Source organism: Brassica oleracea, chromosome C3 (genome assembly GCF_000695525.1).
Source record: "Brassica oleracea var. oleracea cultivar TO1000 chromosome C3, BOL, whole genome shotgun sequence".
NCBI classification, from domain to species: Eukaryota; Viridiplantae; Streptophyta; class Magnoliopsida; order Brassicales; family Brassicaceae; genus Brassica; species Brassica oleracea.
Window position 1 is genome coordinate 27,328,643 of NC_027750.1, and position 20,476 is coordinate 27,349,118.

The 20,476-nt window shown below is 40.5% G+C and overlaps 8 protein-coding genes and 1 long non-coding RNA gene across 10 annotated transcripts; 2 read left to right on the forward strand and 7 right to left on the reverse strand.

Moving 5' to 3' along the window:
* Positions 1-50: 50 nt before the first annotated feature.
* On the reverse strand, positions 51-1,444 carry LOC106330277 (ATP-dependent DNA helicase PIF1-like). Its single transcript, XM_013768775.1, has 2 exons — positions 1,427-1,444; positions 51-1,130 (listed from the first exon to the last, which is right to left on the reverse strand). The coding sequence occupies exons 1-2, from the start codon at positions 1,442-1,444 to the stop codon at positions 51-53; spliced, it is 1,098 nt and encodes a 365-aa protein (XP_013624229.1).
* A 46-nt stretch (positions 1,445-1,490) lies between these two features.
* LOC106330278 lies at positions 1,491-5,214 on the reverse strand. The gene is made up of 6 exons (XM_013768776.1): positions 5,085-5,214; positions 4,883-4,978; positions 4,580-4,648; positions 3,074-4,462; positions 2,637-2,972; positions 1,491-2,296 (listed from the first exon to the last, which is right to left on the reverse strand). Exons 1-6 carry the CDS (start codon positions 5,212-5,214, stop codon positions 1,491-1,493), a joined length of 2,826 nt encoding a protein of 941 aa, XP_013624230.1.
* A 627-nt stretch (positions 5,215-5,841) lies between these two features.
* Positions 5,842-7,176, reverse strand: LOC106333886. The gene is made up of 6 exons (XM_013772272.1): positions 7,155-7,176; positions 6,956-7,073; positions 6,718-6,875; positions 6,517-6,631; positions 6,240-6,418; positions 5,842-6,153 (listed from the first exon to the last, which is right to left on the reverse strand). Exons 2-5 carry the CDS (start codon positions 7,001-7,003, stop codon positions 6,335-6,337), a joined length of 405 nt encoding a protein of 134 aa, XP_013627726.1. The 5' UTR covers positions 7,004-7,073; positions 7,155-7,176; the 3' UTR covers positions 5,842-6,153; positions 6,240-6,334.
* LOC106330279 lies at positions 7,166-8,206 on the reverse strand. Its single transcript, XM_013768777.1, has 5 exons — positions 8,057-8,206; positions 7,700-7,973; positions 7,535-7,625; positions 7,329-7,453; positions 7,166-7,236 (listed from the first exon to the last, which is right to left on the reverse strand). Exons 1-5 carry the CDS (start codon positions 8,204-8,206, stop codon positions 7,166-7,168), a joined length of 711 nt encoding a protein of 236 aa, XP_013624231.1.
* A 715-nt stretch (positions 8,207-8,921) lies between these two features.
* Positions 8,922-10,202, reverse strand: LOC106330280 (putative nuclease HARBI1). The gene has a single exon (XM_013768778.1). It carries the CDS (start codon positions 10,200-10,202, stop codon positions 8,922-8,924), a length of 1,281 nt encoding a protein of 426 aa, XP_013624232.1.
* A 630-nt stretch (positions 10,203-10,832) lies between these two features.
* Positions 10,833-11,507, reverse strand: LOC106330281 (glutathione S-transferase T3-like). Its single transcript, XM_013768779.1, has one exon. The coding sequence runs from the start codon at positions 11,505-11,507 to the stop codon at positions 10,833-10,835; it is 675 nt and encodes a 224-aa protein (XP_013624233.1).
* Positions 11,508-12,273: 766 nt separating this feature from the next.
* On the reverse strand, positions 12,274-13,263 carry LOC106333926. Its single transcript, XR_001268492.1, has 3 exons — positions 12,964-13,263; positions 12,398-12,592; positions 12,274-12,310 (listed from the first exon to the last, which is right to left on the reverse strand). It is a non-coding gene; the product is annotated as an uncharacterized LOC106333926 (long non-coding RNA).
* A 670-nt stretch (positions 13,264-13,933) lies between these two features.
* LOC106331771 (leucine-rich repeat receptor-like serine/threonine-protein kinase BAM2) lies at positions 13,934-15,332 on the forward strand. The gene has a single exon (XM_013770185.1). It carries the CDS (start codon positions 14,062-14,064, stop codon positions 15,250-15,252), a length of 1,191 nt encoding a protein of 396 aa, XP_013625639.1. The 5' UTR covers positions 13,934-14,061; the 3' UTR covers positions 15,253-15,332.
* A 1,125-nt stretch (positions 15,333-16,457) lies between these two features.
* LOC106335621 (probable metal-nicotianamine transporter YSL5) lies at positions 16,458-19,301 on the forward strand. 2 transcript variants are annotated; one of them, XM_013774193.1, is made up of 6 exons: positions 16,458-16,899; positions 17,042-17,199; positions 17,270-17,367; positions 17,453-17,587; positions 17,652-17,841; positions 18,017-19,301. In XM_013774193.1, the coding sequence occupies exons 1-6, from the start codon at positions 16,458-16,460 to the stop codon at positions 19,130-19,132; spliced, it is 2,139 nt and encodes a 712-aa protein (XP_013629647.1). In that variant the 3' UTR covers positions 19,133-19,301. The 2 variants fall into 2 exon arrangements, with proteins under 2 accessions (XP_013629647.1, XP_013629648.1); XM_013774194.1 differs by lacking the exons at positions 16,458-16,899; positions 17,042-17,199; positions 17,270-17,367 and having other exon boundaries at positions 17,672-17,841.
* Positions 19,302-20,476: the final 1,175 nt, after the last annotated feature.

The following is a 20,476-nucleotide window of genomic DNA, read 5'->3' on the forward strand; positions in this document are numbered from 1 at the left end:
GTAGGAAGGGTAAGATGTTATATACGAAATTGTCGGTTGGAGTACGCGAATTAGGATAGAGATGTAAGCCTACTTGCTCTAAGGTTACTGAAAATTTCTCTATAAACGATGTTAGTGACAGCATCTTTCCTTGTTCCACCTTCTGTATCATCTAGTACCTTGAGGCCCTCTGGAGTAGTTACTCGCGAGAGAGCTACGTACAACTGGCCGTGACTAAAAACTGGTCTTGGGAGATAGAGAGCAACCTGATTTAAACTCTGACCTTGGCTCTTATTTATTGTCATCGCATAACACAATCTTATTGGGAATTGCCTTCTACGGAAAGTGAACGGATGCATAGTGTCGGTTGGGGACAATTGAATCCTTGGGATCAAGACTCTATCTCCTACATGAGTTCCTGTTAATATCTCGGCCTCAAGTACTCTGTGTCCCATACGTGAAATCATCATTCTTGTTCCATTGCAGAGCCCATTACGCTGGTTTATATTGCGCAACATCATCACCGGAGCTCCAATCTTAAGACTGAGTTTATGTGCTGGCAATCCTGAAAACTTAAGTGAGTTTAAGTCCTCTTGAGTGTAGTTATTTGTCCAGTCATCTTCTTGTGGTGTGCTCTCGAAAGCAACACTGTCTGAGCTTAAATATTCTTTCTCTGAAGAAGGTACCTTAGACAGCAGGTAAGAGTTAATCTCTTGGGCACTGGCGTTAGTTGGGGCTAGGATTGCTCTCTCTGTTAAGTAAGTACGGTTTAAGTAGTTGTTAACAAAGTTGGGGTAGGCAGCATCTGATATAGACTGATGAGGCTGATCCGACCTGGGAATCATGAATTCATCACTTATTATAACCTGCTCATCCTCTTCTGGGCTTCGTCCCTCTGTTTCAACAGTAGCCGCAGTTCCGTTACCTACTTCGAGTATCCACTTGGCGAATTCTTTGTCAGCTTCTCTCAGTCTCATGTTGATGGATAAACTGTGAACCTGTGCAAATGGCCAAAGATATGACTTGCTAATGGAAGCCTTGACAGTGTCTTGTCTAGACCCTTGCACTATAACTGGCAATATTTGCCTAAAATCACCGCCAAGAACAACCGTCTTCCCACCAAACGGTTTATCAGCAGCAGATGGATCATGCTGAGATTACAGGTCTCTAAGTGTTCGGTCCAGAGTTTCAAATGCCTGACGGTGAGCCATGGGAGCCTTGTCCCATATGATCAAGTCTGTTTTGTCAATTAAAGTTGCCAACGTAGAACCTTTTGAAATTTCACAAACTGATGTGTCGCTTAATGTAAGAGGGAGCTTGAAACGGGAGTGTGCTGTTCGTCCACCTGGTAATAACAAAGCTGCAATCCCAGCTGATGCTACAGGAAGCACCACCTTACCAACTGACCTGAGCTTAGCTATAATTGTTTTGTATAAGAAAGTTTTACCAGTGCCTCCAGCCCCATATACGAAAAACAACTGACCAGCATTGTTGTTGACAGAATCAATAACTTAGCTGTAAATGGATCTCTGGTCATCATTCATGGTGGTAAAAATCTTTTCATGCTCTCCAGCTTCTTTCGCAGTATCATAGTTCAGTTCTTCTCTTAGTACAGTGTTTGATATTTCCTGAAGAACACTTGTGTCTGGCTTTGGCATTCCGCGGAAGTCAGTTAGAGATTTGTCGTTCTCTTTGAGGAGTCTTTCTATCTCGATTAATGTGTACTGCTGCAGCTGCGCATCCTCAAGAATCAAACCGGGGGTGTTGAATTCTCTTTGTTTCATGTATAAGATATCTTCTGCTAATATCTTCCACGTATGATCCCAGAGTTTTAATGGGTTTCCAACTTCACAGTAGAGCAAGATAGTGATGAATAACCTCCTTAGCTGACGACCTGTTGCCCAGTATGAAGGTTCAACAATGGCCTCGTGCCATTCTTTATCGTCGTCCAGTAACCCTCTGGCGTAGCAAGCATCTCGAAATTCCTTAAACTTTGTACCCCCTACAGTATAGAGGTCGTCATAACCAAAAGCCCCCTTCACCACATTGAGGAGGATTCTAAGGTAGTAACGGTCTCCTGAGGCTGGATGAGCGTAAATAATCCTGCCTATAGCTGTCCCTTGTTTCCTTGGTGTCCAGGTTTTTTCGCCACTGTGGTAGACAAACCGAGATGGAAATTGTATGTAAGTAAGTTCTCTGGCCTCTTCATACTTCTGGTTCGCCATAAAATATGCAGTGAGCATTGTTTTCTCAATACCATCCTCTGACAGAATATCAGATAAGCTCTTACCCTCCTCTACTACCAAATTGTGTTCTCCTGGAAGGTGGAGTGTTAATTTCATAACAGAAGGCTGATTGTGGTGAATGTGGAAAGAAAACAGTCTCCATGGGGCTTCACATGCTGAAATATATCGACATTCTTGAAACCTATCAATCTCGTCCATCTCAAGCTGTTTTTTTTTTCTCTATCTCTGCTTTGGTTTTCCCAGACTGTTGAAGCAGAAGCAGTGCTCGGTCCACACCTTTGGTTATGTATTTGAAGAGATACTTGATAGCACTTGTATTGCAGCACCACTCAATATTAATGTGTGCTTGATATTTTTTAAGGAGGGCAAGGTTGTGTGGCACCACATAACAATTATCCAACTCTATATCACCTTTCAAAACAGATCCTCTGATATCAACCCGCCTCTTGTAAACAACAAATCCAGACTTGTCGATTTTTGTAATGTTAGAGTAAGGCTTGGGATACTTCTTTGTGCACTCTCCCTTTTCCATACATGATGATAGGGGTCGCTGTTTACCACAAGGACCGTGAATCATGTGGCGCTCAACCAAATCAAATCCCTCTCTGTCTGTTTCTTTGTCGGGGAGTTCAGCCGATATGTATTGATCAATAACCGCAGGAGTTGCTTCTCCTTTAAAACCTTCGAACCAGAGAAGAATGTGTGCGTGTGGAAGGCCGCATTTCTGGAACTCGATTGTGTAGACCACTAAATAATGAGATTAAAAAATAAACGTCAGATGAGAAGCTGGGAACTGTCTATTTAAGATTAGGTTAAGTGGGAAAGAAGATTTAGAATGCAGAACTCACCTGCAGCTGGTTTTGGGAAGAAGACACCTTTCTTAAAGTCTGACATCATCTCTTCTAACTTTAGCTTAAAAACTCTGCATTCTAGATCAGGCCTATTGTTTGGTGAATCACCTCCATACACATCTAAGTGTTCTTTGAGTTGGACCCAATTCGGGTTGGCTGTTAAGGTGATGAAAAGGTGGGGATTACCATACCAACGACAGATAGCCATAGCATCTTGATATTTCTCAGACATATATCGAGGTCCTCCAGTAAAAGAAGAAGGTAATATGACTTTTTTCCCCAACTGGCTAGCATCTGTATCTCCACGCTCTAATGCATCGCAGACGTTTGTAAATAACTCAGCCCTGAGTTTTTTCTGGCTATGTCTGATAAACCGCAATCTCTCTTGCTCTGTGGCCACGTATGCATCAACAATATACTGATGAAGCAATCTTCCTGCCTTAATGATAGTCATACCCTCGGTTGGTCTTGTTTGTATCTGGTGAGCGAAGTACTCTCTCATTGTCATATGTTCTCTTTGAATTTTAGAGTTTTCTGTAACCTGATAGGGAATTCGCTCGTCGTATTCACCGTATGGAAAGAGTAAGGGATATTGCAGGCTCATGTACAAAGGATGTAAGTCGCTGATCCTCTGCAGCTTAGAGGACTTGTACTCAAGCACAATATCCTTACCTGCAGAGTCTGCCGAGAAGTCACCAACTAACAAACCACCTATCTCACCTGCAGTTGGCAAGTCATATTGTCTTCCTCGATGCTTCTGGTTCACCAAAGTGATACTGAATTCAACTGTGTCACCAGATAAGATACGATCTCGTGCATGTCTCAAAGTTTTGGCCAGGTGATTATTTTCATCCAACATCTTGATTAACTCAGCTATCAAATTGTCATCAACTGTTAGAGCGGATTTACCCTTATTGAAAGCCTTCTTCCTGTTCTCCAGTTCATTGTCTGTGTCCACTATGTACAACTGTGAAAACTGTGGAAGTTTACCTTCAGGTGGGAGCAGAGAGCCAATTCTGTGGTGGGTTTGCCCATGTAGCCTAAACGCAAAGGGCCCAGGAGTGCTTGTGACAGTGTGATCAATCTGACCACCCATTGAGGTGAATGCTAACATTCCATTGGCAACTCTGATCTGTAGCATGAAGCTGGGTCTATCAAGTAGTTCTTTCAAAGGGGATGGTGGTTGGCGTTTAGGTGGAAGTTGAACACGTCCTTGCTGACAACAGATGCTAAACTTTCTGGTAGTATTCCGTGTCTCTTGCACAACAGCCTCACTAGTCCAGACAACAGCTTGACAACTTGGGCATGTTACTAAATCCCACTTATTAACTGTTGGTCTTCGGTAGCGTCCTGCAACGTCAAACTTGATATTATTTCGAGACATAGCTGAGGTTGAAAAGGAGAGATTAGTATATTAACTTAGCATGTTTATTTTATAAGGGGTATCTGCAATTTTTGTTATGTGGCCGTATGTGGTTATTGTAAGGATAAGTTCCCTCTTACCTGTTGAGGACACTATCTTACATATCTCCTTGCCTTTCCGCTTGCCAGCTTGATGCATAATGAAATCCCCTGAAAAGTGTGACACGAAGATTAGACTAATGTATGGTGAAGCATAGTTTTTGTAATTTAAAGTAATGTAGTTTATCATGCCTTGCTGCAGTGATGATTCACGTTTTTTTTTTAAGAGTAATTGCCGTTGATGTCTTGCCAGTCTCCCATTAGCAACTGTGATGATAAATAAGTACAGACAGTGAGAAAAATTACATGTAAATTTAAATAGCCTTAGATTTAGTGATGTTTTACCATTTAGGCGAGCTTCAGCTGTAAGATGACCAATGTTGGGAGCTAGTGTGAGGGGTCTGTATTGCTCTTGCAACCAAGGCTGCCGTAGATCACATACTGGAGATAGAAAGAGTAAAAAACAGAATCAAGTTATGAAAATTGTGTACATTTCAGTAAGGCATTACAGATATAAAGAACATGATTAAGGCTGTTTTGAACCAACTCTTTTTCTTTTTATGGCTTGATTTTGTTACAGATGATGATGATGTGGCGGTGTGTTGAGAAATACTTAGCTCTTTCCGAGACCTCCTTGTCGTGGCTTTGTCTTTCCCTTCTACTGGCCGCTTAACCATGATTTCTGTGAAGCTTGATGGTTGAGTAATTAGGAATGGAGAGCTTGGATTATCTCTGAGTAGGAAAGACGGTAGGGGATACGTTTGAGACTGTTGTCTTTTTGTATTTCCATTGTGATTTAGTCATTCATTTGGAAGGTGGTTAGACACCTTGCAACCGTTACGGGTAATCCAAGTCATTAGTGAGTATGCAGACTATCTCATTGTTTTCTTCAGTTGTTAAGCTCTAAATAACTGGCATTTTATATTGTAATATTGAGCACAGTCCATGACAGTTCTCGTGTACGCATGAGGTCGATACAATGTTGGTCGTGTTTGCTTCGACATTATTGGATACGTTCTCAGCATTTTGAACTCTTTGTCATGGTATCTGCTTAAATGAGAAAATTTGTGATAATTATTATCAGTCTGGATTGTAAACATAGAAGATACAATGCATACACTCTGTCGAATTTTGTATACGCTGTCTAAGTTTATGATTATGCTGTCATTTCTTTGATGTTTATTAATAAAGATATGGAAGGCGCGTGCTGCATATTCTTTTGTTTATTTGAAAATCTAAGTAGGTTTAAATCTACACCAAATGGAAGTTTGTTATTCTGAAAAAAGATTTGCATTAATAATAGAATGAGCAACCACCTCACTGAGTTTTTAAACAAAAGGATAAGAGATACTGACGGAAAGAAAAAGATAAAAAGCTTAATTTGTAAAATAGAAACAGTGGTTGTTCAAGTTATTGCAGTGAACTCATTCGACACGGGCTTTCTTCCGCTCATTTCCACCAGAAGCTACTTGGCCTGTGGTCGATGTTGAAAGCTCGGACCCAGAAGCATCCGGTGCAGATGGCTCTCATGTATCGTTGCAAGTCGTACCAACTCTGGCAGACGTATCTGGTGCAACAGCTTCAGCAACAGGCTCATCAGGGTTATTTCCACTTTCCTATAAATAAAGAGGCAATAAACATAGAGTTTATTTGATGTAAGTATCAGCAAATTCAGTACTTGTCATTAAGATTAAGAACAAACTTGAACGACGAAGGCTGGCAAAGGTGCAAGGGCTCGCTCCGGGAATATGCGAGAGATAGTGAAGGTCTGGTGCTTTGAGGTAAAGTTGAAGTCGTTCAGCTTAAGCTGGAAGGTGTATGTTTTCCCCACAAGCTCAGCGAGGGCCTGAGGAAGCTCTGTATCAACCCGAGCATCAGCACCTATCCCCGGAATACCGAGAAACATCAGCTATAATATTAAGTATCATTGAGCAAAAATAACAGTACCAATTAAGAATACGGGTTGCTTTAGGCAATACCACAATCTGCGAAGCCTCAGATGCTAGAATATTAGTCAGTTTAGCCATCTCAATATCAAAGCCGAGGAAAGATGCAGTATCAGTGCTGTCTGACACAGACAGGGTCACCCGGTACCTGATCAATTCAGAAGTTTGATTTTATAGTATTAGAAATCTCATATGATTAAAAAATGCTGAGGACATATATTTTCAAAGTCTCACCTCAGTGCTGCAACAGCATTAGTTACATTACATGGAACACATGTGAAGGAAGAGGTCTCTCGGAGGAGCTTCTTTGAACACACGGAACACCCAATATAACACCAACCGTCAGCTTGGTCGATACCGGTCACCTTAGCAGTGCAGAGAAACTCAATTATCTGTACAGTGCAGATTAAAAAAAATCAGAAAATCAGTAACCAAATCTAAAGGTGTTCAATCTAAGCATATCAGACTCTACCTGAGACTCAGAAGTGATAACAAATTGGTTAAGCTCAGAGACAGTCATGGGTTCAATCTTCTGCGCATGAACAACCTTTGATGAAGAGGATGTGTGCTCTGATCCATGACCTGGCAATCTGCAAGGAAATTATCATGAAATCCAAATGTACTCTATGAAGACAAATATTAGTTTATTTTGTCGGAAAGATAGGACTTACTTGTCAAAAAATTATTTTCCTGCATTTGTCTCAGAGTCGAAGTAGAGATGGGTGGCGGATGTAGCATTTAGGAATAACCGACCTTCACAAAGAAGTTTAATCAAGAGGCCCCAACTGGAAAGCAACAGTCTGTACGTGTAAAGAGAAAAAAAAACATAACAAATACTCGCTTACCCCCTACTATCTTAGGATTTACGCCTGTGGCAAGCACAATTCTTGGCTTTTTCCCGTAGCTACCAAATTTGGTATGAAACGCAAGCGCCATATAGTCAAACAAACTGACACAAACGCTCTCACCACTGCATAGAAACGATTGTTCAACGTTACAAAAACGCTAGAGTTTTTATTATAACAAATCATGATTAAGAATGTAAAAGCACCTTTGTAGACGCAGAGTGAGCATCACACGCTGTGCACCAGGTATGCGATCAGTGATTGTACTCCTGATTGCAGTTAACTCCCCAAGTATGTCTACAAAATAAATTTACAGTGTTACGTAGACACATGATGAAGAAAATCCAATAGATTAGATTTAAGATGCATACCAGGGAGCTGTTTGCCTGTGTTTGCCAGTTCAAGCAACCGATTGTATGAACGGAATCGGAACAGCTCAGTAGGTATGGGCCTAACAGACTCTGGTAGCTTATCAAAAGAGGTTCCATCATTGAACCTTATGGAGAGAGGCTCATCAGACAAGCGGAAGTTGGGGTTGCTGCGGGAGACATCAAAACCGCTCAAAGCATAAACAGATCCTTCACTGAGACGGTTCCTGAATCTGAGTTGACGGATGGAACCAATGGATCCTTGTATAAGGGTCGACTGTTGAAAGGCGAAAATTAAAATTTTAGACAAACAAATTGACGTAACTATGAACAGCACAAATCGATGAGCAAGTTGATTACCTTCTCATCAAGGAGCAGCATGTCAACGCTCATCAGTTCACCTCCTTTCTTGACATTCCTGGCCTCCCAAAACCTCAGCAAACGCAGCTCTGCGGTGTTGGAGCATCGCCCGGCTTTCAAGTCAGCAAGGAGGGTGTAGGAGTTCGCCATCGCAGCAATCGGAAAGGAGAAGAAAGTTTTCGTTTTGGTTTCTTTGAAGCTTTGCTGCTCATGCCTAAGATAGTGGTTATTTATAGCAGGAGCTTTAGACGTTACTCCGGGGTTTCGATGAGGGCGATTCAATGCTGCGGAGTGGACGGGTGAATTAATTACTCATAAGCTCGGCGTCAAGTAAGAATCAATGAGACGTTAGGGAAAAGAATGAGGAAAGGCGATCGACGACATGCAAAGCAGAAACATGACCGGCGACTTCAACTGCAAAAGAGAAGGTATAACCTAGGTTAACCCCAGGCCTGGTTTATAGAATCAGGAGCCCATTCGAATTAGAAACATGGCCCAAACAAAACAATTAAAATAAGAAACCCACCCGTAACATTTCAAAAACAGGACCCAAATGAAACAAACAAAAAACCAACCCCAAACGTAAAAAATTTCAAAACACACCGTTTTAATAAAGATGCCAGGTGGCGAAATTTCCCCCATGGAGAGACCTAAGAGCATCCACATCAATGAACCCCCACTTGGGGTTCATTGGAATTTTTTATTATTTTTTTGGTGGGGTCGGAAATAGTAATGAACCTGTATTGATTTTCTTCTTCCATTAGTGAACCCGAACATGGGGTTCTTAGAATTAAAAAAAAAATATTTTTTTAAATTTTTCAATACATTATTATTCAATAGTAGGAAAATCATAAACATGGAAAGATTATTCATCTTGATTACCGAACATTTGCCATATATTTTCAACTAGATCAGCTTTCAGACGGTGATGTATCTGTTGATCCCGAATTTGATTGCGAATGCCACGCATTTGACCGACATTAGAAAGGCTTTCCGTAGAGGAGACGACATCAACCTCGGAACTTCTGCTTGATTCTCCTGATTCGAATACATCTGTATCATACTGAGTGAATCTGTCTCGTTCGTCCTCTACTATCATGTTGTGCAGTATGACACAACATCTCATAATCCTTCCTATCTTTTCCTTGTCCCATATTAGTGCTGGGTTTTTAACTATTGCAAACCTCGCTTGCAATACTCCGAAAGCACGTTCGACATCTTTTCTTACGGCTTCTTGATGTTGAGCAAATAGCTGTGCTCTTGGAGTTTGAGGAAGTGAGATTGATTGGATAAATGTTGACCATTTCGGATAAATTCCATCGGTAAGATAGTACGCCATACGATAATTGTGGTTGTTGACCTTGAAATTAACTTTAGGAGCTCGACCTTGTAAAATGTCATCAAAAACTGGTGACCGATCCAGAACATTAATATCATTTAGGGTACCTGGAAGTCCGAAAAATGCATGCCATATCCACAAGTCTTGTGATGCCACCGCCTCTAAGATAATTGTCGGCTTTCCTGAACCTCGTGTGTACTGTCCTCTCCAAGCTGTTGGGCAATTTTTCCACTCCCAATGCATACAGTCGATGCTGCCTACCATTCCCGGAAACCCGCGTAACTCTCCAATATCCAGTAGTCGTTGAAGATCATCAGCTGTAGGTCTTCTTAGATACTCATCTCCAAATAATTGTATTATCGCATTAGTGAAATTGTCCAAACATAAAAGTGCAGTACTTTCACCTAGTCGGAGATATTCGTCATACGTATCTCCTGATTGACCATACGCCAGCATACGTATAGCTGCTGTACACTTCTGAAGTGTAGATAGTCCGTATCTTCCATGGGCATTTCTTCTTTGCTGAAAGTATGGAACTTCATTTGTTAGAGCATCCACTATGCGAAGGAACAATGGCTTGTTCATTCGAAAACGCCGCCTAAACATTTCCGGTTGGTAAGTGGGATTTTCCTTGAAATAGTCGTTCCATAGTAGATTGTGTCCTTGTTCCCGATCTCTTTCGATATAAGCTCGTCTCTTTGGTTTTTTGGCTTGAACATCAACTAGGGAGTTGACAATATTATCAAATTCTTCATCGAACCATTCTTCAACAGCTTCATCTACGCCATCTGACTCTGATGACGACATTTGTTTTAGTAAAAATATGATTAAGTGTTTTAAAAAAAGGAGATAGAGAGAAGCAATGAAGAACAAGTTTAAGACCAATGCATAAATGAGACAATAGATTATATAGGCATTGTTTTACAATACACGTGAAGTGTAGAAACCAACAAAATGCTACACTTTCACACCCGTGACACAAACATAATTCATCCCTGAGTGTAGAAACCAACAAAATACAACTGTTTCTCACACCCATTACACAACATAATTGAAAACGTGTTTGTCACTACACACTACCTACTACACCCCGTGACAACTACTTAGCTAATACCACCCGTGACCTGCAGAAGCAACAAAGAACGCCAGTTGAAGTAGAACCCGTGACCTGCAGAAGCAACAAAACCACGCCAATAGTTAGTAAACAAGTAAGCAAACCAAAGAAACTACTACTACTATTTATTGTAACAGGCATAGTTCCAATTAAAGCCAACGAAACTACTACTACTATTTGATGAACTGAAATTAAATGACTATACAACTCAAATTCCAAACCAGTCATAGTTCCAATTAACATTCATTATCAGCAAAACAACCTAAAACTGACCAGATCAAAGCATCTCAGCTACGAGTTTGTCCTTGAGAGACACCTCACTATCAGTTAGAGTATCTTTTTTTTGAGAGGAGACGATCTAGTAGTTTCTGTTTGGATATGTTCTGTTTCATGTCTAGAATGGTTTGTAGTCGATCATACGCTGCTTCATTCCCATGCTTCTTGCGTTTGGCGGCTGCTTTGCAAGCCTTAACACCAGGTGGTCTAACCTCTTCTTCCGAGTCAGGCACCGTCTCTGTAGCTTCCTTCCTTTTCTCCTTTGCACCATCTGTTGTTAAATAAGTTGACCTCCACTTTTGATCGAACCGCAGCTCCCTCCACGCATGTTCAAGTGTGAACTTGCCCGTGTAGTCGTTGAAGAAGATGTCATGGGCAGCCTTCATGACATCGTTCTCATTTTGGCCACTAGCTTGCTCCTTCAAAGCGGCCTCATAGCTTCCCACAAACTTACAAACCTCGGAATTTAGCCTTCCCCACCTCTGCTTACATGTACTCCACTCTCTTCCAGAAGAGCCTGTTAGCAGAGGGCTTGAATTGAAATATTCCTCAATTCTTCTCCAAAAAGACACTAACTTCTGCTGGTTACTAACTATGGGATCTTTGCTGGTGTTTAACCAAGCACTGATGAGGACTATATCTTCTTGTGGTGTCCACTTTTTCCTTTCAACCGGTTTGGGAACACGAGAAGACCCGGGAGAATTAAGGGAAAACGGATCCATTAAGGTTTCCGTAGGTGTGTTTTAAAGTTGGTTTCTGTTTCAGAACTTGGTTTGAGTTAACCTCAGTGGGATTTACTATGTATTTAAACTAATATTTTGGGTGATGTAACTTGGTGTGTTTTAAAGTTTTAACTCAATGTGTTTTAAAGTTTCTAACTACCAACCACGAAAACAGATAGCATTCATCAAAACACAACCACTATCAGAGCATCACATCACTTTCAGAGCATTCATCACTGCCACCAACCACCCTAGTTCAATTAATACACGGAAACTACTTCTAGTTCAGTTCACTTTCAGAGCATCACTTTACTTTCAGAAAATATCAATTAATACACTGAAGTTACTTCTACTTCAATTCACTTTAATTAATACAACACGGAACCTACCTACTCAACTTCAGTTCTAGTTCAGCCAGCAACCTAGTCAAGTTCAGTTCTCGTTCAGTTCAAGATCAGGTGTTTACCTTTTGGATTTTAATCGAAGCAGACCTTCTCCAGAGTATCCACCTCCACAGTGAGGTTATAAACGTCACCAGTGAGCCTATCAACCAGCAGAGCGAGCCTTTTAACCTGTGCCTGCACAGATAAACCTTCTTACTGTTAAAAAAAAATTACTTCTTGTTACTTCCTATTAGGTACACTTAAAAAAATAAATACACTAACCTCTACACTCTCTATCTGTCTCTTGAGATTGGGCACCCACTTGATCACCTCCTCAACCTCGTCCACACGCTTACGCAGATGTTCGATCCCCTCCTGCACCCCTACAACCCAAGGCTGACGATAATGTAACCCATCAGCCTTGGTGACAACATTATAAAACATTAGACAACATATTTCCTACAAATTATACTACATATTATACGAGTGCTCTGAGGTATCTCTTACCTCGTAGTTTATGCAGGTGAAGAAGCGCTTTCCAGGATGAGTCTCGTGCTCCTCCTTCACCCGCACCTCGTCAATCATTCTCCCACCACAGGGACATCGTCTTGGAATTCCATATTCTGAATCGTAAACGTTTCCCAACATGTTTATGTACTCCTGATGCCTCTTTGTATCTCTCCTCTCCTCTGCGGGATCCATCTGAACCAGATAACCAAACGGATTACAACAACATCACAAAAAATATTGATTTAAAACCTAAAATCGAAAACCCCCAAAATTCAAAATTAACCCACTAATCGACAAGGAAACGCTTCGATCTAGCCCTATATGAAACCCAGATGCCCATTTATAACCTACAATCGAATACCCCCAAATTTGAATATGAACCCTATTTTGAAAATCACACTAATCTACAACGAAATGCTTCGATCTACCCCTATATGAAACCCAGAAGACGATTTAAAACCTAGAATCGAAAACCCCCAAAATCGTATACGAACCCTAATTTTAAAATCCCACTAATCGAACTGAAACGCAAAGATGTATCGATGAATCCACTCGATCCTCACCTATTAACGTGGAGGAGACACTCTCTACTCGAATCGATGAAGAATAGTGAAGAAATTTGAAGAAATGAGATGAGAGGAGACGATCGCTCGAGAAATCGCCTCTCGGGAGCAAACCCTAGATTTTTTCAGAAATGAGGGAAAGTGATTCTCTACACGCGATCCTCCTCCTCACGTCAATAACGCGTCGCCAATAGCTGCGTGACACCTGGCGTGAACCCGTCTCCTACGGGGTCACTGGGAAGGCCCGGCTCGCGTAAAAAAACCCATTTATCTTTTTTTTTTTAATTCCGGCCCTATGATACTGAGCCAATGAACCCCTTTACAAGTCTCAATGTGGATGCCCTAAGCTTACTTTATAGTATTAGATATGTATATACATTGACATAATGACCGGCTTTCATTTTCACATTGATAGGTGATATTATTAATGTGTTACTATTATATATGCTAGTTTAGTTGAGTAACCCATTTTCAAAGTAATAGCTAGTTGAGCAATAACATGGAAAAGTTGAAAGAAGTTTTAATCTAGTACAAGGATTGAATCGATGTGTTAAATAATTTCATGCCAAACAAATTTAACCAAAATCAAATTTAATATTAGTGAAAATCGGTATATTGGTGATTATCTTATAAACCGAAATATTTTTTTGTGCAACAAACCAAAATATCAAAACCAAAATCTATTATATATATATATATATATATATATTAAAATTTCCGTTTATTAATATTTTTTGTGCAACAAACCAAAACCAAACCAAAATCTAATATATATATATATATATTAAAATTTCCGTTTATTGACGGTCAGGATTAGATATCTCAAAACCAAAATCTCGTCCGTCCATCTTCAAATTTACCACCTGAGGAGATTTGAATGAATAAAGGGACCACAACGGCCATTATCACCGACGAGTAATAAATTAACTAACACAATTTTGTACAAGAATCCATAACGTTAACATTCACTCACTATCACACACACTCAATGTGTTTCATTATTACTGTCTCTCTCTCTCTCTCTCTCTCTCTCTTTTAAAAAAACTCCCACAAAACTAAACTTGACAAAGAGGGAAGATACTAAAAAATCATCAAAACATGAGCTACAACACTTTCTTCCTCCTCATGCTCACTCTCGTCCACTCCATCTTCTGTTCACTATCTCCACCAGACCTAGCTGCGCTCCAATCCATCAGAAACTCCTTAACCGAGACGCCAGGCTCAGCTTTCTTCTCAACTTGGGACTTCACAACCCCTGACCCTTGTTCCTCCTTCTCTGGTCTCACTTGCACTTCTCACGGCCGTGTCAGCACCCTATCTCTCGGCCCTAACCTCTCCGGTTCACTCTCTCCTTCTATCTCCAACCTAACCCATTTGACCCAACTCGTTCTCTACCCTGGTTCAGTCACCGGTCCTCTCCCTCCTCGGTTCGATATCCTCCCTCTCCTTCGAGTCATTTCTATAACCAGAAACCGCTTAACCGGTCCTATACCCAATTCTTTCTCATCTCTCTCATACCTCCACACTCTTGACCTTAGCTATAACCAACTCTCAGGCTCTATCCCTCCGTTTCTCACTACACTTCCACGACTCAAAGTCCTTGTCTTAGCCTCGAATCAGTTCTCCAACAACCTTGAACCTGTCTCTAGCCCCTTGTTCCATTTAGACCTAAAGCTGAACCAAATCTCCGGCCAACTCCCACCGGCTTTCCCCACCACTCTCCGGTACTTATCCCTCTCCTCAAACTCAATGCAAGGCACAATCAACGCCTTGGCGCCATTAACAGAGCTAACATACATCGATCTCAGCATGAACCAATTCACCGGAGCCATCCCTAACTCACTCTTTGGTCCAACGACCTCATCAATGTTCCTACAAAGAAACAACTTGACTTCAATCTCCAACGCCACCGCCATTTCGTTACCCCAGGGCTCCACTGTTGATCTGAGCCATAACTCTATCTCCGGAGAGTTACCTCCTTCACTCGCCGGAGCAGAGTCCCTGTTCTTGAACAATAACCGTTTTACTGGAGATATTCCAGAGGAATACGTCAGAAGCTTAACCAACGGTACGACAAAAACGCTCTTCTTGCAACATAACTACCTGACAAGATTCCCTTGGAACTCTGGTTCTCAACTACAAGACTCTGTTTCGCTCTGTTTTTCATATAACTGCATGGAGACGGATCCAGTCGTCGGTTTGTCCACGTGTCCGGTAGAAGTTGCACCTCTGCTCTCAAGGCCTGCCATACAATGTTCTCGCTTTTACAATCACAGCTCCAATGGTTAAAGTTTTGTTTTTATTTTATTTTTGTAAAAAATGACACATTTCATAAAATGTTTATCCACAGAAGATAATATATATATATATGGGCAAATCTCCAAAATAGCACCCTTCTAAGTTTATATCACAAAAATAGCACTCAAAAACTAAAATGACCAAAATAGAACCTTTCTAAGTTTATCCTTTGAAAATTTTAATTTTTTTATTTTTCAAAATTTGAAATCTTATCCCCAAAACCTCATTTCTCAACTCTAAACCCTAAATTCTAAACCCTAAATCCTAAACCCTAAACTCTAAACCCTAAACCCTAAACTCTAAATCCTAAACCACACCCTTTAACTGTAAACCCTAAGTTTGTAACTTTTGATAAAATATTAAGTGCTATTTTTGTGACTTTTGACCTTGAGTGTTAATTTGAGAACATAAACTTGATTTAGTGCTATTTTTGTCTTTTTCTCTATATATATTTTAGAAATTCAACCGTTATGTCTCGTAGTGTTTTCTTGAAAAAAATCAAAAGTTTTAAAAAGATCTGTAAAGAGTGGTCCTCACATGTAAAAATTAGACTACTGTTTATGGAATAAATAATCTTATAGATTGGATATTTTCTCTACATTATTTTTTCATTTTGTTATATGGAGTAGTTATATATGCCACTTTGAGTTGATAAAGACACCATTGGCTCATATCCTTTTCCTTATCTTCAATTAGTCTATCTTTTAACGTAGTATAAACTTTTATTCACTTTGTGGGAGAGCACTCAAGATGCCGTTAGTATAAAAATATATATTTAATTAGAAATGAGTTGAGAATTTGTTAGAACTTAGATGATGATTATTGGGAGGTTCTTAACGTAATATAAGAATCCGTCTCTTAGCTTTTAACTAAAAAAAGCTAAGAACCGATTTTTATATTCCGTTAAAAACCCGAACCCTCCAATAATCATGCTCTTAGAAGGAACTTAATGATGTTAATTAAGTCAACAATTAACAACTTAAACATTAAATAATTAGCTGTTTACAGACATACCAACAAATGAACCTAAAGTGGTAATAAAGTAAACAGAAAGACAGAATGTTAAAACACGAGTCCAAAGTTGACTGACTCCTCTGAGATTTTTTGGTTTTCGTTCCAATAATAACTTTCCATCAACCCTTCCCACCAACCTTAGATCTAAGAAACAGAGAAAACGTGAGAGAGAGAGAGATAGGATGAGAAAAGGAGTTCGAAGTCCAGACAAAGATCGTCAGATTGTGGAACACGAGTTGCAGGAAACTGGGTTTAGTCCAGAACCAGAGAAAGCGACGAACAAACGTGTTGAAGAAGAGGAAGAGGAAGACGAAGAGGATGAATCTGTGGAGAAGATCTTTGAAAGCAGAGAAGTGCCTTCGTGGAAGAAGCAGCTGACCTTAAGGGCTTTTGTGGTGAGCTTTATGCTAAGCATCTTGTTTAGCTTCATCGTTATGAAGCTTAACCTCACGACGGGAATCATACCGTCTCTCAATGTCTCTGCTGGTCTTCTGGGTTTCTTCTTTGTCAAGACATGGACCAAGGTGCTTTATAAGTCTGGATACTTGAAACAGCCGTTTACTCGTCAGGAGAATACTGTTATTCAGACTTGTGTTGTTGCTTCCTCCGGCATTGCCTTCAGCGGTAAATAAAACTCATCCTCGTATACTTTATCAGATAATTAGTTATTGAGCCATAGTTTAGAGAATCATGACCTGGCATGTGTCTGTTTTGTGACATCATGATAATGTTATGACTTTTTGATTATTAATAAATGCAACTACAGGAGGGTTTGGGACATACCTCTTTGGCATGAGTGAACGGATTGCGAAACAATCAGGAGATGCTTCCCGTGGCTTCAAGGATCCTTCTTTGGGTTGGATCATTGGTTTCCTCTTTGTAGTCAGCTTTCTTGGTCTCTTCTCTGTTGTTCCCTTGCGAAAGGTTAGTTGCAGCTTTTGTTTCTTTCTTGTTGAAGAGATCTTGCATTTGCTAATTCTAATGTGTGTTGCAGATAATGGTAATAGACTTCAAACTAACATACCCAAGTGGCACTGCAACTGCTCATCTTATCAACAGCTTTCATACCCCTCAAGGGGCTAAGCTAGCCAAGTACTGTCCCTTTCACTTCTTCACTTTATGCCCTTATTAGTTTTAACTTCTCTGTTTCCTTTTGACTCCATCTTTGCTGAATCAGGAAACAAGTGAGGATGCTGGGGAAATTCTTCTCCTTAAGCTTCTTGTGGAGTTTCTTCCAATGGTTCTTTACCGGAGGAGACAATTGTGGCTTCTCCAACTTCCCAACATTTGGACTCAAAGCTTACCAATACAAGTAAGCTCAACAAAACAGTTCACTTACTCAAAAAAGAAAGAGCATTGGGCTGATGTACAAACAGGTTCTACTTTGATTTTTCAGCAACATATGTGGGTGTTGGGATGATATGCCCATACATAATAAACGTCTCTGTTCTTCTGGGAGGAATCCTCTCTTGGGGGATAATGTGGCCTCTCATTGAAACAAAAAAGGGAGATTGGTTTCCTGCAGATGTCGAATCCAGCAGCATGCATGGTCTCCAAGCTTACAAGGTTAAAACTCTCAGTAACGTTTGGATCGAACTCTGATACCATGTTAAACTAAATTGACTTCCAACCTAAAATCTATTAGTGATAAGTGAATTGTACCATCTATTTTATATATTACTTATGATCCTTTCCAACTACCGATCTCTAATACTCTATATGACGATGTTGTTACTTTCAGGTGTTCATAGCTGTTGCTATAATCCTAGGAGATGGTTTATACAACTTCTGCAAAGTCCTGAGCCGGACACTTTCAGGACTATTTGTACAGCTTCGAGGCACTTCTTCAAGAGCATCATTAACCATCGAAGAAGACCCAACCGCTTCTCCATATAGCCCAAAGCAATCATACGACGACCAGCGTCGCACACGCTTCTTCCTCAAAGACCAAATCCCCACTTGGTTCGCTATGGGAGGATACATCATCATAGCTGCAACATCTACAGCTATACTCCCTCACATGTTCCACCAGCTGAGATGGTACTACATCCTAGTCATCTACATCTGTGCGCCCGTCTTAGCCTTCTGCAACGCGTACGGAGCAGGACTAACAGATTGGTCCTTAGCTTCGACTTACGGAAAGCTAGCCATATTCACGATCGGAGCCTGGGCGGGCTCCGAGCACGGTGGGATGCTGGCAGGTCTAGCAGCTTGCGGAGTCATGATGAACATAGTCTCCACGGCTTCAGATCTCACGCAAGACTTCAAAACAGGCTACCTCACGTTATCGTCGCCGAGGTCAATGTTCATAAGCCAAGTGATAGGAACAGCGATGGGCTGCGTGGTGTCCCCTTGCGTGTTCTGGCTGTTCTACAACGCGTTTGATGACTTAGGCCTCCCTAACAGCGAGTACCCTGCGCCGTTTGCCACAGTGTACAGAAGCATGGCTAAGCTAGGAGTAGAAGGTGTTGCTTCATTACCAAGAGAATGTCTAGTCTTATGTTATGCGTTCTTCGGTGTGGCGATTCTTGTGAATATAGTGAAAGATAGTTTGCCGAGCAGGTGGGGGACGTTTGTGCCTCTGCCGATGGCGATGGCGATACCGTTTTTCTTGGGGCCGTACTTTGCGATTGACATGTGCGTGGGGAGTTTGGTGCTTTTCGTGTGGGAGAGGGTGGATGCGGCTAAGGCGGGTGCGTTTGGGACTGCGGTGGCTTCGGGTTTGATATGTGGAGATGGGATTTGGTCGCTGCCGAGCTCGGTGTTGGCTATAGCTGGAGTTAGTCCTCCTGTTTGTATGAAGTTTCTGGATGCTGCGACGAACTCGAAGGTTGATAAGTTTTTGCACAGACCGTAGTCTTGAAGACATGGCACAAAGTGTAATGATACTTGCTTTTTTATGAGTTATTTTTGAAGGTGAGAGGTTGTATGTATAGAGAATTAGATACAGAGGAGCTTGTTTAAATTCGTAACTGGACTGTTTAATGTTTTATAAAGTAGATCATAGATGGTTCTGTTTCTAAACTCTTGAGAAAGACATAAACTTGCGAGGGTTGAGAAGTTAAAGATTGAGTTTTGTAGTGACCCGTTAAGCTCAAAAGAGAGAAGAGGTAAGTGACCTGAGGGTACTCTTACAAAAGGGTACGAGGAACCGTCTAATCTCTCTCTCTCTTACAAACTTGTTTGATTTTTCTATTGGTTCCTTCTCCTCTCTTTCTTTCTTCTTTGTGGAGTTTATTTCAACGGGAAGGCCTCTGTTTCCAAGGAACTCAACGCCAAGCCTTCAAAGGTTCCTCTGTTTTTCTCCCATATTCATTTTGCGTTCTAAAGGGTTTAAAGAATGTGCAGATTGTAGATCAAAGTAAGCATGAGAATACTATCTGTCTCTTTCTTGTTCGTCCTCATTCAACAGAATCATAAGAGCTTTTTGTGTCTGTTGGATTATCTATATTTATATTTGACAGGGCACCAAGATGGGTGGCAAGTGTGAACCTTGGGATATTCATATGTATGCAATGCTCTGGTATCCATTGCAGCCTTGGTGTCCACATCTCTCAGGTTTCTTTACTTCTTTTAACTAATTTGTGTTTGAACATGGATCATACAAGTTAGTGATGAGAAGTTCAAGCGACGCGCTTATCAGAGCCAAGTAATTGATTCTTTTCCATGCTAAGAAAGTGTTTTTGCCTTTGCTGCATTCTTTATTTGCTACAACACAATAATAAGCTTGAACTCGTTTTTTGACAAAGTGGTGTGGACCATTTTTTTGATGGGTTTTTTGACGGAGACGTCTGTCGGAAGAACCGGAATTTGGGCACGATGTAATCGTCACCGTAAACACTATGAGTTAGTGTATTTGTTGGTCAAAATCGGTGTTGTTTTGAATGAGAAATGAATGTTTAAAGTGAATGATATGAAAAGCTTGTAAAGCTATTATTTGGCTAAATATAAAATTTAACAAATATTTCACTTTAGATAATTGGGTTTGAATTTAGATTTGATAAGTTGATTAGACTTTAATGTCAATTAATTTGTTTTAAATCTTATTCGTAAAATATTTTTATATTTGGTTAAATATAAAATATAAACTCAATTAAAGTATATTGTTGGCTTTGATGTGGTCAATGCAACTTTAAGACTTGATATACTAACGTCTTTTGAATCGTAGTCATGGGAATCAATTTCCTTTATTGCTATTATG